The sequence below is a fragment of the Sinohyriopsis cumingii genome, chromosome 12 (assembly GCF_028554795.1).
Source record: "Sinohyriopsis cumingii isolate HCF-2022 chromosome 12, ASM2855479v2, whole genome shotgun sequence".
Taxonomy (NCBI): domain Eukaryota; kingdom Metazoa; phylum Mollusca; class Bivalvia; order Unionida; family Unionidae; genus Sinohyriopsis; species Sinohyriopsis cumingii.
The window spans coordinates 108,731,012-108,746,600 of NC_142972.1; the positions used below are offsets into that span (position 1 = coordinate 108,731,012).

At 34.7% G+C, this 15,589-nt stretch overlaps 2 protein-coding genes across 9 annotated transcripts in view; both read right to left on the reverse strand.

Moving 5' to 3' along the window:
- The window catches only part of LOC149787230 (uncharacterized), a 56,993-nt gene extending 48,995 nt beyond the window's left edge, over positions 1 to 7,998 (reverse strand). For both annotated transcript variants that reach the window (XM_089977730.1, XM_089977729.1), the window contains exons 1-2: positions 6,844 to 7,998; positions 2,895 to 3,076 (exon numbers count right to left, since the gene is read on the reverse strand). In XM_089977730.1, coding sequence (XP_089833856.1) covers positions 2,895 to 3,076; positions 6,844 to 6,997 — 336 coding nt within the window. In that variant the 5' untranslated portion in view covers positions 6,998 to 7,998. The remainder of the gene's footprint in view (positions 1 to 2,894; positions 3,077 to 6,843) is intronic.
- Positions 7,999 to 8,144: 146 nt separating this feature from the next.
- Positions 8,145 to 15,589, reverse strand: part of LOC149787231 (polyadenylate-binding protein 4-like) — a 48,845-nt gene continuing 41,400 nt past the window's right edge. For 6 of the 7 annotated variants that reach the window (XM_089977737.1, XM_089977731.1, XM_089977736.1 and 3 more), the window contains 4 exons: positions 12,666 to 12,828; positions 12,142 to 12,233; positions 10,367 to 10,606; positions 8,145 to 9,063 (listed from right to left, as the gene is read on the reverse strand). In XM_089977737.1, coding sequence (XP_089833863.1) covers positions 8,971 to 9,063; positions 10,367 to 10,606; positions 12,142 to 12,233; positions 12,666 to 12,828 — 588 coding nt within the window. In that variant the 3' untranslated portion in view covers positions 8,145 to 8,970. Of the gene's footprint in view, positions 9,064 to 10,366; positions 10,607 to 12,141; positions 12,234 to 12,665; positions 12,829 to 15,589 lie in introns of those variants that run through there. The other variant, XM_089977738.1, reaches the window with a different exon arrangement.

Genomic DNA, 15,589 nt, shown 5'->3' on the forward strand with positions numbered 1-15,589 from the left:
CTGACATTTATCTATTGTTACATAAACATATTCTTTGTCTATACTGACAAACCATCTAAACAGTGCATTGTTATATCATAATCCGCTTATCCTGACATCTAGCACGAGTTCTGTATGTTGTGAAATATCCGCTTTTTTGTTGTTGACATTTCTGGTAACAGAGATAAACTGTCTTTCATCGGATTTTTGGCCGCTCGCTAGAAATTAATATATTTACAAAGACGCATTTGTGTGTGGATGGTAAGTAAAATTCCTCTTCTTTTCTCTCAGAATTAAATCCTTCAGAACACTCACGTTTTCTGTAATAATCCATGTTGTCAGAACACCTGCGTCTCTATCTTCCGTTGACCCTTTCTTAATTTTCAGACGCATGCGTAGAAGGCAGCATCACACTGCTACCACAAATGTTAAAAAAAATTTTTTTTAATTCTTATTGGTTTATTCAGTAGGCATGGAGGGACAGTAACTAGAATAGTCTAAACGATGGCCAATTCCTTTTAAAAATGTATCCAGATAAAACAGTTTGCTAAAATTTCAAGGGAAACAGATTACCTTTGAAGCACGGACTCTTATGAAAACGTACTCAGCGAATGGAAAAAATCCCCGTCTCAATCATACAATACAATTATTTGATGTTGCCGCCACAATAAGAAATGGGCATTTGTTTGGTTCTCCAAAGCTGTACTTTAGTGGCGACTTCAAAAGCGCATGCAGCCTTCATCAAAGAAAGCGGACTAAAATCTTTCAATAACAGCAAAGAAGTTTTCTTCAAAGGAAGTCAGTACCAAACTTAAATAAAAGTGATGGAATCTGATGGATTTTTGCATTTTCCAACATGACTGGAACACTTTAACTGTGCTGTGAAAGTTTCCTTTCTGTAGGGAAAAAGTTTATGCCAATGGCGGCTTAAAACGCAAACTAACTATTACTGACTTCAAACGTACTTCAAAGTAAATGTGCTTCGTCATTCGTTACGTGATTGTGCTATGTTTTTCCACTGAATTCAGACCAATATGACCTGTTACAAAATTAATGAATATTTTAAAGCTGTGTATGCATATTTTTGATGGGATCACTTGTATTGTGGATTCATTGTATATGATGGGGTTCGCAGGTGAGTACACTGCATTGATACTCTGATCATGCTATACATTAGACATTTATATATAAACAGTATTCATGTATATGTACCAATTCATGGTTCTCTAAATAAAGTATGATGTCTTCTCTCTTTTCACTACAGGTTTCTCATTTAATATGCATTAATTCAAGATAGCAAATGTGCCGACGAAACACGTATCTTAGCCCGCAAGTATTCCTCCACCCCCCATTTTTTTTTAAAAAATTTCGGAGGGAGGGGGTACATTTTCTTCAGCTAACTGAGTTGGTTGCATATAACACGGTTCGGTTCATAACACGGTCGGATTCTATGGCACCCAACTACTGTGTTATAGCGGGGTCCCACTGTACTAGTAATGGTAATAAGTACTAGTAATGGTAATAAGTACTAGTTATGGTAATAAGTACAAGTAATGGTAATTAGTATAGTACTAGTAATGTAATGGTAATAAGTACTAGTAATGGTAATAAGTATTAATAATGGTAATTAATACTAATAATGGTAATTAGATTTTGATAGTTATTTGCAATGGACACAGAAGAAAATTGAGGTTCAACTTCACAGATCAAACAGAATCATTCAGATCTTTGTCCAAACAAAATAGCAGCCTGAAGATAAAAGCTAGAAGTTTAAAAAAAGTTGACGAACCTTGGGCACAGAAGAGAGGATGCTGTTGAACAAGTAGCTCATGAATACAGAGGAACACGGATACCATTGATAATATTACCAGAAATTTGCAATGAACCTGTCTAAGTTGAAATCATCAACCATCTTGTCAGAACTTGCATCAGCACATTGAACTTCATGATGATCTTCTGATGAAAGATAAGATTTGTTTCAATCCAGATTATACATATTAAAACAAAGAAGAATGAAGGAAAATAAACAGAAGGTTGTATGGAAAACAAAACAAACTTCAATATTTGAATATGATGGATAGAAATCAGTCCTTCAAATATATGGGAGGCGGTGAGAAACTTCTCACCAAAATACAAGGATATGATTTGTTTGCTCCAGAGGCATATTTCCATGGCCAATGTTGTAAGAAATATGTTCAATATCCAGTGTTCTGTTGGAGTGGAAATGAGAAAAAAAATGTTCAAGCAGAAGAGAAGTTTTCCAAGCAATCGGTAGAGAAATTGTCAATGACCAAAACATCGTGAAACAGGGTGACATATGTAAGCTGTATATAGCTACTTTGCCAAATACAATCCACCCAAATACAAAGTACAGAGAAGTCTTGCAGGCTATGTTGAATAAAAATTACATCTACATACAGAAGTTATTTTTTTATAAATTTGACAACAGGGCAAATGCAAGACCTGTCTTTTGTACAATTCTAAATCAATTATTAAACATGAGCAGTCACATTTGTCAATGGACTTCACAAAACTGTGGACTTCACACAACTCTGTGGACTCACACAACTCATATGGCCATCCTTATACAGAAGAAATGCAGAATAACAGCAAAATAATATGGGCAATATCACTACATCCCACAACTATTTTATTGTGTACCATAACTAGGTCACTTATGGGGTTCCATTAAATATTCAGCCAGCACAGATAATGCATCCCAAATTTGCAACGTTAACATCCTTTTTATTGCTTGGCATACCCCAAAACATAAAGAATATACCAAAGATGCACAGTCCTGGTGGGGATGTACGGTAAGCCTACCCAGAACATACACCAATCAAATATGCCCCACATGTATTAAAATACATATTGGGTGTGATAAAATGTTATGGTCTTGCCGACCGAGGACGTACATTGGCAGCAACTGAAGATCCAGGCACATGGTTCTGTGTTTCAGATATAGTGACCTGAAGTTGGGTGGTGCTCTGGCCGGTGACTGCATGCATATTGTCATTGGAACTGATGATTGTGTGATGTGTAGCTGCAGGGCGAGCCGGTCTGTATAGTGGTCTACCTGGTAAATTCTGCAATCCAACTGTTTCAGAGATAAAGGTAATAAAATGTAAAATCTTGATCACTTAAGCAAAAAATATATATATATATATATATATATATATATATATATATATATATATATATATATATATATATATATAAAAAATATATATGTGTGTGTGTGTGTGTGTGTACATATATACAGCAAGTATTGTCAAGTGTGTATAGATATATACATACTTCTTTCAATAGTAATAATACGAAAGAAATTTTTAATATGCGTTGTGACATTAATTGTGCAACATCAAATGTTATTTATTTGATAACGTGCAAAAAATGTGGCATCCAATATGTTGGACAAACCAGTCAACAAATATCTAAACGTATGAACCAACATAGATCAGATATAAAAAATTATATCGATCAATCATTTTCATCTCATGTTGCTGCACATTTTAACAAAAATTCCCATACATTGCAAGATTTCTCCTTCCAACCTATTGTTAAAGCTGATTCTGAAATGGAACGTCTACTAAAGGAAACCTATTGGATTCACCGTCTTAATACGGTATATCCAAAAGGTCTAAATTCAAAAACACTATATGACATTTAGTAATTTTTTATTAACTTTTAATTTTTTTTTTTTTTTTTTCTGAATTATGTCCCCTGTTTACAATTAGATATGAATATTTCATATTATTTTACTTTGCAGAAAATCTTAATTGGTAAAAGTATAATCTAATAACATAAAAATAAGTTTATTAATTCTTTAAAAATGAAATTGAATTTGTAATTAATTATCAATATAATATGATTAATTATTTATAAAATACTTGATAGTAACCGTAATGCACACCATATTTTTATTATATTTTTATTAAATAAATTGAGTTCTGATAACCACTTTAACAGCTATAAAGATTATACTAGTGTTTATGTTGTTTACATTGATTTTTGCAATTTTTTTTTTTTTTTTTTTGTGTAATTTATTTTCTTTTCTTCTAATAAGCGTGTATTATACATAATACTAATATTACTAAAACTGTTTATCTCTATTTGTTAATAAATCGTATATATATATATATACACGTGACATGATTTTATTTTAATAATTTGGAGTTTATATTTGATTTTTATTCCAAATTAATACCATCACCCTTTGACCTTCAGATGGCCAGTCATCTGCTGCCTTCACCTCAACAACCATGTTACCGATACCTGCGTTTTTTATTTATTGCTGTAACGGACAGCTTGAAATGATACGATGATTATATTATGACCTTCACGCTTAACTAATCGCATCGCTGAAGACTGAACTCTGGGTGACATTGTATGTAAAATGACATTGTTGCAATTTGTCTTGGCTTAAATAATGATACATATGATAGTGTTGATACAGTGAATAACAGTATACACTAATTTGGACAAAACATGGTCATAGCTTGGCTCCCAAATTTGTACAAACTTTCCACTCATTTCTTCCTGCTGATTATTTCATTGCTGCCAAGTTTCTTGCTCAAGTAAATGAATCTCTGATTTGTTAATCTCGTTCAATGTTATTGAAGAAATGTTTAAATGAATAAAGATGTTCCAAGTTATCAGTATGAATTTTCATTACAAATATGTATGTCACTGTACATAGTTTGCGTTTTGTATGATGCTAGCTTAACCTAATATGTATTGAACCGTCACCCATTCCTCCAGTCTGAATATGGTTTCCATTTTTAAACAAAATTCTCTTCATCATGACACAGTTGTCTATAAGACACAGGAAACTACCTGAAAGTGGTTGACAGGTGAATCTTAATCCTAACTGACCACACATCAAATGATAATTGGCTAAAAAGGTAAGCTGGTGCATTGCCAAAACCGAGAACCCTGTCTATTCATCAGCATGCCATTTTCTATAAAAACCCATTAATATTACTTTAGCATCTCCTTTGAAATTTTGCTTATTTTGTAAGAGGCATATTTCAGTCAATGATGAAAGTGTTTAGCAATTTGAATGAAAATTATTACTATTTTGGTACACTTGATTTATACAGGTTATAAAGTGAAAGCTGTCTAAGTGTCTGACCATTAGTGCAGCAGCCATCCTCCTCTTATTAAGTCCAGCTTTGCAAATTAGGTGTCAGAGAATAATGGACAAACATTGCATGGGATAAGATTAGCACAGTGCTCATTGGAATTTCAAATAGAGGACAAATGACTGACTTGTATTGACAGGTTAGGATTGCTGATCTGTAGGTTATTATCCTAGGTACTAATCAGTACATCACGAGATACAAAAAAAAAAGAATGTTTATTCTTAGATATGAAGATGCACAAATGAAGCAGCCATTGCTACAACTACTTGTATACTTGTGTAACTTCCTCTTCAAAAATAAACCTGGGTCAAATATAAAAACTGTCAACCCCACTGAATAGCATGTTGCCCCTGCTCAAACAATTACAACACCTTTGGGGTAGTTTGTGTACCATAAAATCTGTTTTTACTGTGTATGTGAAAGCAAATGTGCACGAGTTTTTCATCCTTGCTGTTCCCTTTTTCCCAAATATGATCTAATGATTAATTGAAAATTCCGAACCAAATGAACAGCTGTGACTGGATTATGGATTATCAAGTTTCTCTTATTGGATAATTTAACTAGATTAAGGATTGAAGCTCTTCCTGGATTAATATAACCTGATTAAGAATTACACATCTGTCAATACCTGTAAACACTGTTATCTAAATAAAGCATGGATATTTAATGAAAGTCTGGTATATTTCTAACACTCATTCATTTTACTCATGTCAACAGCTCACAATGCATTCATGCATAGGGACTGTACAATGCTCCCATCCATGGATATTGTCAGTTTTGTTTCCCATTGTTTTCCATTTTAAACAAAACAGTATGTTGGAAGATTAAGGATTATGATCTTAATCCACTAACAATTATCAACCATTGCACACAGATAACTTCATTCAATATCGCAAAGAAAGTTCATACACCAAAAAGAAACAATATCTAATCAGTTTCAGCTGTATACAATTGGGCAGAAACTCTTAACATATCCATATATAAGAATTAGATGTATGGAAATGTATAGCCAAAGTGTCAGTCAAATGCTGCAACAAATAAAGAATAAATATCAACCACTTTAATACAATACGATTAAAACTATTAAAAAAAATAAACTGTAATGCAACACTGAAACACTGTTGCTAGCAGTACCAGAAATGAGTAATGGTGACTCCACATCCAAAGAATTGCAATGCAATACTTTAGCATTATTGACACCAGTGCCAGAAAAATATATCTCACAATTCTTACGCAGGTGAGACTCAAATAGTTCGGTGTAATTTGGTGTATTACCTGATGTGAACAGCATTATGATGCTATTAAGGCCAACAAGACTGGGTTGTTTACTGTATCTCATTTATAGCAAATTATGTCAGAGATCTGGGACTTACAAACACCTATCATAGCAATATCTTCATCTCATCTCAACACCAGAAATTTTACACCTGAATCTCATAATTCACTGGTGATACCATCCATTCCCCAAAGAGGAAAAAATGATGATAATACCAAAGTTCTTACTATGAGCTGCAGGTTGAACTGTGGGCCAATGAGGGCCATCTCTTACTGAGGGAATTGTATGTGGTGTAAAGAAACCTTGCTGGGCAGTCACTGGCATTGTTGGTAGAAATGATCCGGCTCCACCACCTTGGAACATCTGTTTCACAATTTGCAGGTGGCACACACCCTACCCCTAGGCTAAAAAACAATGATAAAAATAACTGGCTCAAACTCTTACTCTGGGCTGCAGGCTGGTTGGGTCTAACTGTCGGCCAGCGAGGTCCAGCTCTCATCTGCGGCATTGTCTGTGGCGTAAAGAAACCTCGTTGGGCAGCCTGCGGCATTGTTGGTACGAAGTATCCTGCTCCACCAGCTTGGAACATCTGGCCCATCTGTTGAGTCTAAATAAAAACAGTTCTGGCAAATTTTAAACAATTCACTAATGTATTAAACACAAACTTCAAATAGACATATGAAAATAGCTTTTATCTTAAGAATATGCATATTTAAGCCAGATATATGTGATGTTCAAGATACCAAATAAATATTCCACTAAGGTACAAAATTTCATTCAATTGATCAAGGGCTTTTCCAGGCAGAAGCCAAAATTCAAGAACAGTCAGCTAAATTATCCAAGCCTTAAGGTGCAACTGCTTCTAATGCTGTTGATTGCAAAGTTGTGAAAACTATTTCAATAAGTCTGGTATATTGCTTCATGCATATCTGAACGCCGGCATCATCTGTCTAATAGTGAAAGGCCTTTACACCAAAAGTTTCTGTCCAAGTTGATTAAATTCTGTATAGCAACTAAGAAAGTGGTTTTAAATGAATTATCATTGCTAGTAAAAACAGTATTATCTATGGAAGAGCACATCCTTTATATAAATCTGGAAGTCTTTCAAGTTGGAAATCTTTCCTGGTCAAATTCTGTTCATCAGCATTTAAGCATACACTTGTCAATTAATTCCATGTTCATATACACCAACAAATTACAGGTCAGGGCTCAAGTTCCATTCCCCACCCCACCTATGTAAAACTCTATTGGTGAACAAGTTGGGTCACAGAATTATACACCCACCTCTCTCCCAAATCCAACCCATACCTCACCAATGAGATCAATCCATACAGCTGCCAGCCCTCCAGGCTCACAATTAGTGAAAATAGGGATTAGTGAATTCTGACATGAATTCGTAAAGTTATCTTCTAGTCCGGGAATATTTATAGGAACAAATGTTTAGCATGGTCTCCAGCTGATAAAGGTAGATAGTGTTCAACAAGAAAACTTGACAATGCTTCAGCAATGGTAGCTTGCAGGGCTTCTGTCGATGGCTTAAAATATTCAAGAGCTGAAATCTGATGCGAGTTCTTAATTTTCCCTGAATAGTTATTTTCACCTTTTCCATGCATTTATGAAACTATGTTGCTTACCTGTGGTTATGCCAAGACAGAACTTTTTAACACTGATCCAAAGGACACGAAAATCTTTACCTTTATATAATCAACAAGACACCAGTGGGGAAAAAGAAAGAAAAGGCACAATTTTATTTAAACTTTTATTTCAAATAAAATGAAGGTTAAAGGGGAAGGCTGAAAATTATCTTACATTAAACAAAACCCCGTCATGTACAATGGCAATTTTAAGCTCAATTAATACAAGTAAATTATCCCTCTTCTCAATTTTCTTTCTTCAAACAGCCTTCAGACACTTCTGAACATACATACACAACAAGTGCTAAATGAAAAGTAAAAAAAAAAATGTTACAATTTTTTAATGTTTTGCTATTTTTTTTGTGATTTTTAATTCTTTCCTCATACTTTCAATATCAGGGGTAATGTTTAAATTAAGAAATTTTCTGACCACAGAATACTGCTTGATTTTTTTGTCATTGTGCATTTACACAAACGTACACAGTACCTGCTTATGGTACTTTTAATACATCTCTAAATTACACAAGATATTTTATGACGGGGGGGTATTTTCATCCTTTTTTGTAATTGGTGTGAGAGTTTCCACGACTTCCCAACAGGCAACTATTCTAAAATTTGGATCCAAGAACAGAATTTTTCAACGACATTTTCAAATCAATTTTTCCATTCAAAGGATTTGAAGGCAACAAATACACAATATCATCTGGTGCCTACAGAAATGCATGCAACTGATCTTTAGCCGTAACAAATTATGAAAAATTGATCTGACAATATTACATGGAAGAATATCAGTTGCTGTTAAAAAGACAATCTCGCAAGAGTATAGGTTGATATAAATATTTTCCATGGTTCAAGATAGCTGTCCCACAGTTTTATTAAATGATCAATGAAACAGAAATATTAAGCCCTATTGGGAAGTGCACCACAGTGCCATGTTTTATATTGCGTCTGGACGGCCCTTTCCAGCTGCTTGTTGGGCGGCAGCCTTCTTGGCTTCGTGAGCCTGTAGTACAGCAATAACATCATCAACCTGAAATGGTAAAATGTTATACAAGAAATGAGAATGATTCCAAGAAAAAAAAGAAAGGTACAGGGAATACTAGACAAATGGTTCATGAATTTTATTTGTTTATATTCATACATGGTTTTACTGTACAATTTAAATGATTCTCAAGTTGCAGAATGGGAATTTATTGTTTCTATTCAAGTATTTTTAGTTTTCATCTTTAAATTCAGTTTGTACCAAACTGCTCTCACTGCAGTTTTCATAAGGTCGTTATCAATGTTGACACGCATGCATCTGATAACATCACATGAAGAATATTTTCTTATCATTCTCGATGAACATGGTTGATAAACATTCATTGTACAGCTTCAACTACAATCAAAGTCATCAAAGACCACAAACTCGCCTCCATACTGAACCAATATATACATTATGGAACAAGGATAGAAAAAAAACTTGGTAATGATTGCCAATTCCTTGTCAGCAGGTCTCTATTTATGACAATATACCACAGCAATTGGGCTAAGTAGTAGCCTACTTTCAGACGTTCTAACTGCAATTGTATCCATAATGCCTAACTCTCTTGTACGGATATACCATTTTATCTGAAATTCTCGATATTTAGAATTCTGGTTAATTTCAGTCTTTGGGTATGGAAAATAGTTGGTTTGATGTACTTTACCGTTTCAGTCTTTATAATGATGTAAGAAATTGATGGTACTTGGATATTTGCAATAATTGCAAGTTTATATGATTATGATTACAATTCATGGGATGCACATTTTATTAATGATACACTGGCCAGTTTGGTCTATTTATAGATGGTGACATGGCAGCATTGAGCTCACATTGTGGAAGGGTAACCTTTAATGTAGCACAACTGTCTGTGTTGCATTGTAGCTTACATTTTCACAAATTCCAAAACCTACAGAGCTCAATGGCTGATTGCCGTCTCTCAACTTGACATAATCCTTTAAAATAAAATCATCTTTCCCATCATGCGATACACTCAAATTTTAATGGGTTCAATATCAATTTTGTCCTGAAAATGCATTGCTTTGATGGACACCATTTAAAAAATTTATATTAAAAAAAATCAGCATGACCCGGCACACGTTTTCATAAAAAATTATAGAGCATAAAATATCCAAGGTACTTGGTATGGCTTGTACCGGTCCTTACAAATGGGATATTTTCTTGCTATATTATTACAACTTAATAAGGCCAGAAATAGTTCTTACTTAAAAAAAACAACAGGAAACCTCAGAAAGTATTTACTTTAAAACAAGCAATACCAGCCACAGAAAAGAAATGTGCATGACTTTACCTTTGCTTTCAATGACTCGGAAGACTCGAGCATGTGCAGCAGCTCAGAGTTGTCTATTTCCAACAACATTCCAGTTATCTTTCCAGCTAGGTCGGGGTACATGCGCTGGATCAGTGGGAAGAGACGCTCACCCAGCATCTGTTTCTGCTCCTGGAGAGGAGCTGAGGCCAACATATGGGAGGTCAAAGGCTCCTGACCCTGGACAACCACAGCCTGAGGTGGGTTTTGTTGTTGCTGTGTCTAATAAAGAATTAACAAGATAAAGAACATTGTTTGTTTGGACAACAACAAAAACATGGCGAGATAATAAAAAAGTACAAGAGGCCTTAATGGACCCAATATCTTTATCCTGGATGACACCTGTTTAACATATTTAGTAACCGAAGCTAAACTGACAGGTAGAATGGCATCCTTTCTATCAAGTCCTTCATGCTAGAGTGCTTTCTGCAATTCTATTTATGAAAACAACTTGTTTAAAGGATTTACACTTTTCAGCAATGATGAACACATTTGATCGCCAATTAACACAATTTATATAGCTTTTAAAGTTCTCGGCAAAGAATTGGTCTGGAAAATTTGGTCAAATTTTGTTAGGCATTTTATGATGAGCTGACTAAAGCCTTTCCACTTAAATAGTAATTTTGTATCCACGTTTAATTTAGTAATGATATCCAAATTTAATTGCAAATCAGGATCATGACAGGATGTATTCTGTCCAGCTTGTCTAATTCAGTTCAGCTGTTTTGGAAAAGACATTTTAATTATTCTTTGCTTTTAGCATGGGTAGCTATACTTTAGGCAGATTGATGTAACTTGAAAGGCCATTATGCTCTGTCCCAATTTTATTATTAACCAGTGAAGCCATTTTCTTTTAAAACTTAAAAGTAGCAATTGTTGATGAACAATGGATGGAAAATACATGATGGATGATCAGGTGATATAAAGATTAAGAAAATTAAAAGTTTAAAGAATTTTAAATAAAGTTTTAAGATAGATAAATTTTCCTCTTTGCAAAACACTTCATATCCTAGTGACACAAAAACCATTTGCTGGAAGTGAAATATTTAGGAAATATAAATTGCTAAAACTATTCAGATACTTAATGACATGTACACGCACTTTACTATACATGATCTTGAAATTTGCCTTATAGCTTTCTTAATTTGGTGTTACGATTGTAATCTTCTATACAATATTCAATACTTTGCATAACATCAGAATGCAAGAATATTAATGGTTTTGTCAGAAGCTACTGCCCTTTAATATTTTCCAAGATTATTTATCTTAAGGTGTCCGTCAACAGCTGTTGACAAACCTTTTACTGTTCTTCCTTTTAGAATGATCTCCTTCTTGACTTAAGTGCCACTTTAATCACAAATGTCTTCCATGTTATGAGCGGACAGAAACCGAGAGAAAACTTAAAATACTGAGCTGTAACCTTGAACTTGAAAATAAACAGACCAACAAGATGGAGCCACCTTCAACTGTAACTGTAAGAGTTCATCAAATTTCACCCCCAATTTCAAATAACTTTCAATTTATAAAGATGAAACAAATCAGCTGTATGAAAAAAATGGATACACCTCGAAATGAAGCATTTAATTTTTTTTAGCTTCTTAATGAAAATTTAAACTAAATCAGAAATGTCTTAACATTACCATCTCTATTGCAATACACAAATGCCCTGCCATAAATATTGAGCACTTCTCCATCAGCTCTTACCGCATGCCTAGCGGAAAACAAAAAAGTGGAGAATATATTCAGATTAGCCCTACCTGTGGTACATTGCGCATTGGAGGCTGCCTTGGTATTTTGTATGGGCCTTGTTGTTGTTGTTTGGGAGGCACACTGGTGAGAGCAGTACGTCCTGGCACAGAGACAAAGGGCAACAATGTCAAACTCTTATCTTTCTAAGTTAAAATAAAGATAAAAACTTAACCAAAAAAGCTTACTTTTCACGGTCAGGAGTTTCATTTCACAGCTTGGGAGTCAACATTTGACATGTATTATATTCTGACCCAGAGTAATGATAACAAGTGACCTACAAGATGTAACTTTCAAACACTGACACCTATACCAGAAAAGTAAATACTAAATCCACAATACTTATGCAGGCAATATTGCAGAAAAGTGTAACAGCCCTGTTATTTTCAAAAAACCGAGAAGAAAACATTTTAATTATTATTGACATGAACACCAGATATTTGACACTTTTTGTTTCACAATTCACAGGCGACACACACCCAACCCCATTGGCTGAAAAACAAACAAGATAAAAATAACTAGCCCAAATTCTTACTCTGGGCTGCAGGCTGGTTGGGTCTAACTGTCGGCCAGCGAGGTCCAGCTCTCATCTGCGGCATTGTCTGTGGCGTAAAGAAACCTCGTTGGGCAGCCTGCGGCATTGTTGGTACGAAGTATCCTGCTCCACCAGCTTGGAACATCTGGCCCATCTGTTGAGTCTAAATAAAAACATACAGAGTCCTGTCAAATTTAAACAAACGACAAGTGTATTTAAAACAAACTTCAAATGACCATCTGAAAATAGCATTTATCTTAAGAATATGCATCCTTAAGCCAGACACATGCTATGTTCAAGATACCAAATAAATATTCCACTAAGGGGATGTCCATTAATTATGTCAACAATTTTAGGCAATTTTTTACCCGCCCTTCCCCCTTTGTCAACAACTGTCAAACTTTCAGTGACCCCCCTAATAAAATTTTACCCCCCCCCCATACAAACTAACAATATTTTATATGGCTGGCTTTTATGCTAAAAATAGAATATGGAAATTGAAAGGTCTACAAATAAATTTTAATACATTATTTTTTACTTGTTTAACAGATTTCTCGGAGGGATAGCTCATGGACTTCAATATATATAGCATCTATACATATAACATAGATGCTATTTAATACAAGTCCATGGATAGCTATACTATTTAGATATCTATGGCTCAGTGCAGTTTTTGAATTTAGTAACAGCTTCCCTTAAAAATCTGTCTACAGTCTACAATCTACATTGAATAAAAACAAAATATGATGCAAGACTATGACTTCCTTGGCAAGAGCTCAACCGGTTTAGGATTAAACTGGTGGGATGTTGACGGGTGAGTGTCAGTGTGTGCCATACTAATGCACCGACTAATTTCCTATTTTTTGATTTATTGTAAAAAATAACATTGTTGACATCAATTTATCTTGAACTCCCCCCTCCCCCATGTCAACAATTGTCAAACTTCTTCAAACCCTGTCCACCTCGGATGCGGGAGGTCGTGGGTTCGATCCCTGGCCGAGTCATACCAGAGACTTAAAAAATGGTACTAACAGCTGCCTCGCTTGGCATTCAGCATTAAGAGGTTAGTGTTAGGACTGGTCGGCTTGGTGTCAGGATAATGTGACTGGGTGGGACATCATGCTACATGTCTGCGGCATGATGCCCCAGTACTAGACATCACTATAAACTGCCACATTGCAGACATCGTAGCGATATGACTGAAAAATTGTTAAAGCTATGTAAAAAAATAAAAGTCACATCACATCACATCACATCTTCAAACCCCCTCCCCCTATTTTGTTGACATAATTAATGGACAACCCCTAACCTAACACATAAATCTTCATACAACTGCTAAGGGCTGTTCCAGGATTTAAATGGGAAACATAAACAGGCCAGACATCTACTCAAATGCAATAACAGTTGGCAAAAGCATCTGGGTCATTAAAATGCCCCCTGTTGAGAATTCTTCCATTTATTTAGGATTGAAAACTGTTTGAAGACATCTGTTTAATATCTGATTATGCATCAGCACCATTTCTCAACAGTGAAAGCTTTTAAACAAGGATTATTTATGTCAAATTTGGTCAGCTTCAATACTATCAAACTTGTCAAAATTGATTGAAAAACATGTCCATGTTTCACTCATGTCATATTTAACTAAACACTTGCTCTTACACACTATTCAATCAGGCTTTAGACAGAAACATTCATGAGACTGCCTTGATCTCCCTAACTGATAAATGGCTTCAAGCACGTGACCGAGGTAGAATAATATGATCTGTTTTTGTAGATTTCGGGAAAGCTTTTGACAGGGTGGATCATAAAATTCATTTAAGAAACTGAAAATCTACCAACGTGGTGAAAGAACAAATAGATTGTTTACTTCATACTTAAGTGAGAGAACACAACATGTTTACATAAATAATGTTCTGTCTGAACCTGGAACAATTAGATATGGAGTACCACAAGGCTCAATTCTAGGTCCATTACTATTTATTTTATTTATTAATGACCAACCACTTTTACTAAGAGACTCAATATCATCTACAGAGCTCTATGCAAATGACACAACATTGTCAGACATCCAAAACATAGAATGAACTCGAAATTTCTTTACAGAATGCACTAAATAAAGTGAAAAACTGGTGCACATGCAATGGCTCAGTGGTAAATGCTGGTGAAACTGAAATATTACTTTTCTCTGCATGGCAAAAAAAGATAAATCTTGATAGTGATGAACTATGTCTGACATGGAAGGATAACAATCTGCAAATGGTCTGTCATGATAGACTGCTTGGTGTTCTGATAGATAACAACCTATTGGACTGAACATATCAAACATATCAGTAAAGTCAATTCAAGGTTATGGCTTTTCAGTAGGATAAGACATTTTCTCCCTGAAAGGCACAGAAAACTATTTAATAACAGTTACATATAACCCTATTTAGACTAATGTAATACAGTAGGGGGTGATACAAACATAGCAAAGCTGGCACATCTTTTTTTAAAAAGAGCATTTGGGCTAATATCAATCCAGAAAGAAAGCAAAGAAAATTTAGCTGGTAAGTAAAAAATATTACCTATTAAAGACTGAATCTGTTTGAGGAAAGCCAAATTAATGTACAGGATATCCAATAATAGTGCTCCTGAATATTTACAATCACTATTCCAGTATAGGCTACCTGGTAATACTCCCCACCTGCGATCCATGTCTACCAAACAGTATAAACTTCCCAAACCAAGTAAGGAATTATTTTAAAAAAGTTTCCAATACTCTGGAACTTTGCTCTGGAATAGTATTCCAGTTGAGATTAGAAATGCCAACTCTATTTCCTTCTTCCAAACCCAAAATAGCCAGTGGCTTCAGAGATGCAGCTAAAATAAATAAATTCTTTTGTATGAGGGGCTCAAGGTAGATTAGTTGTTAGCTAATTGTGTTA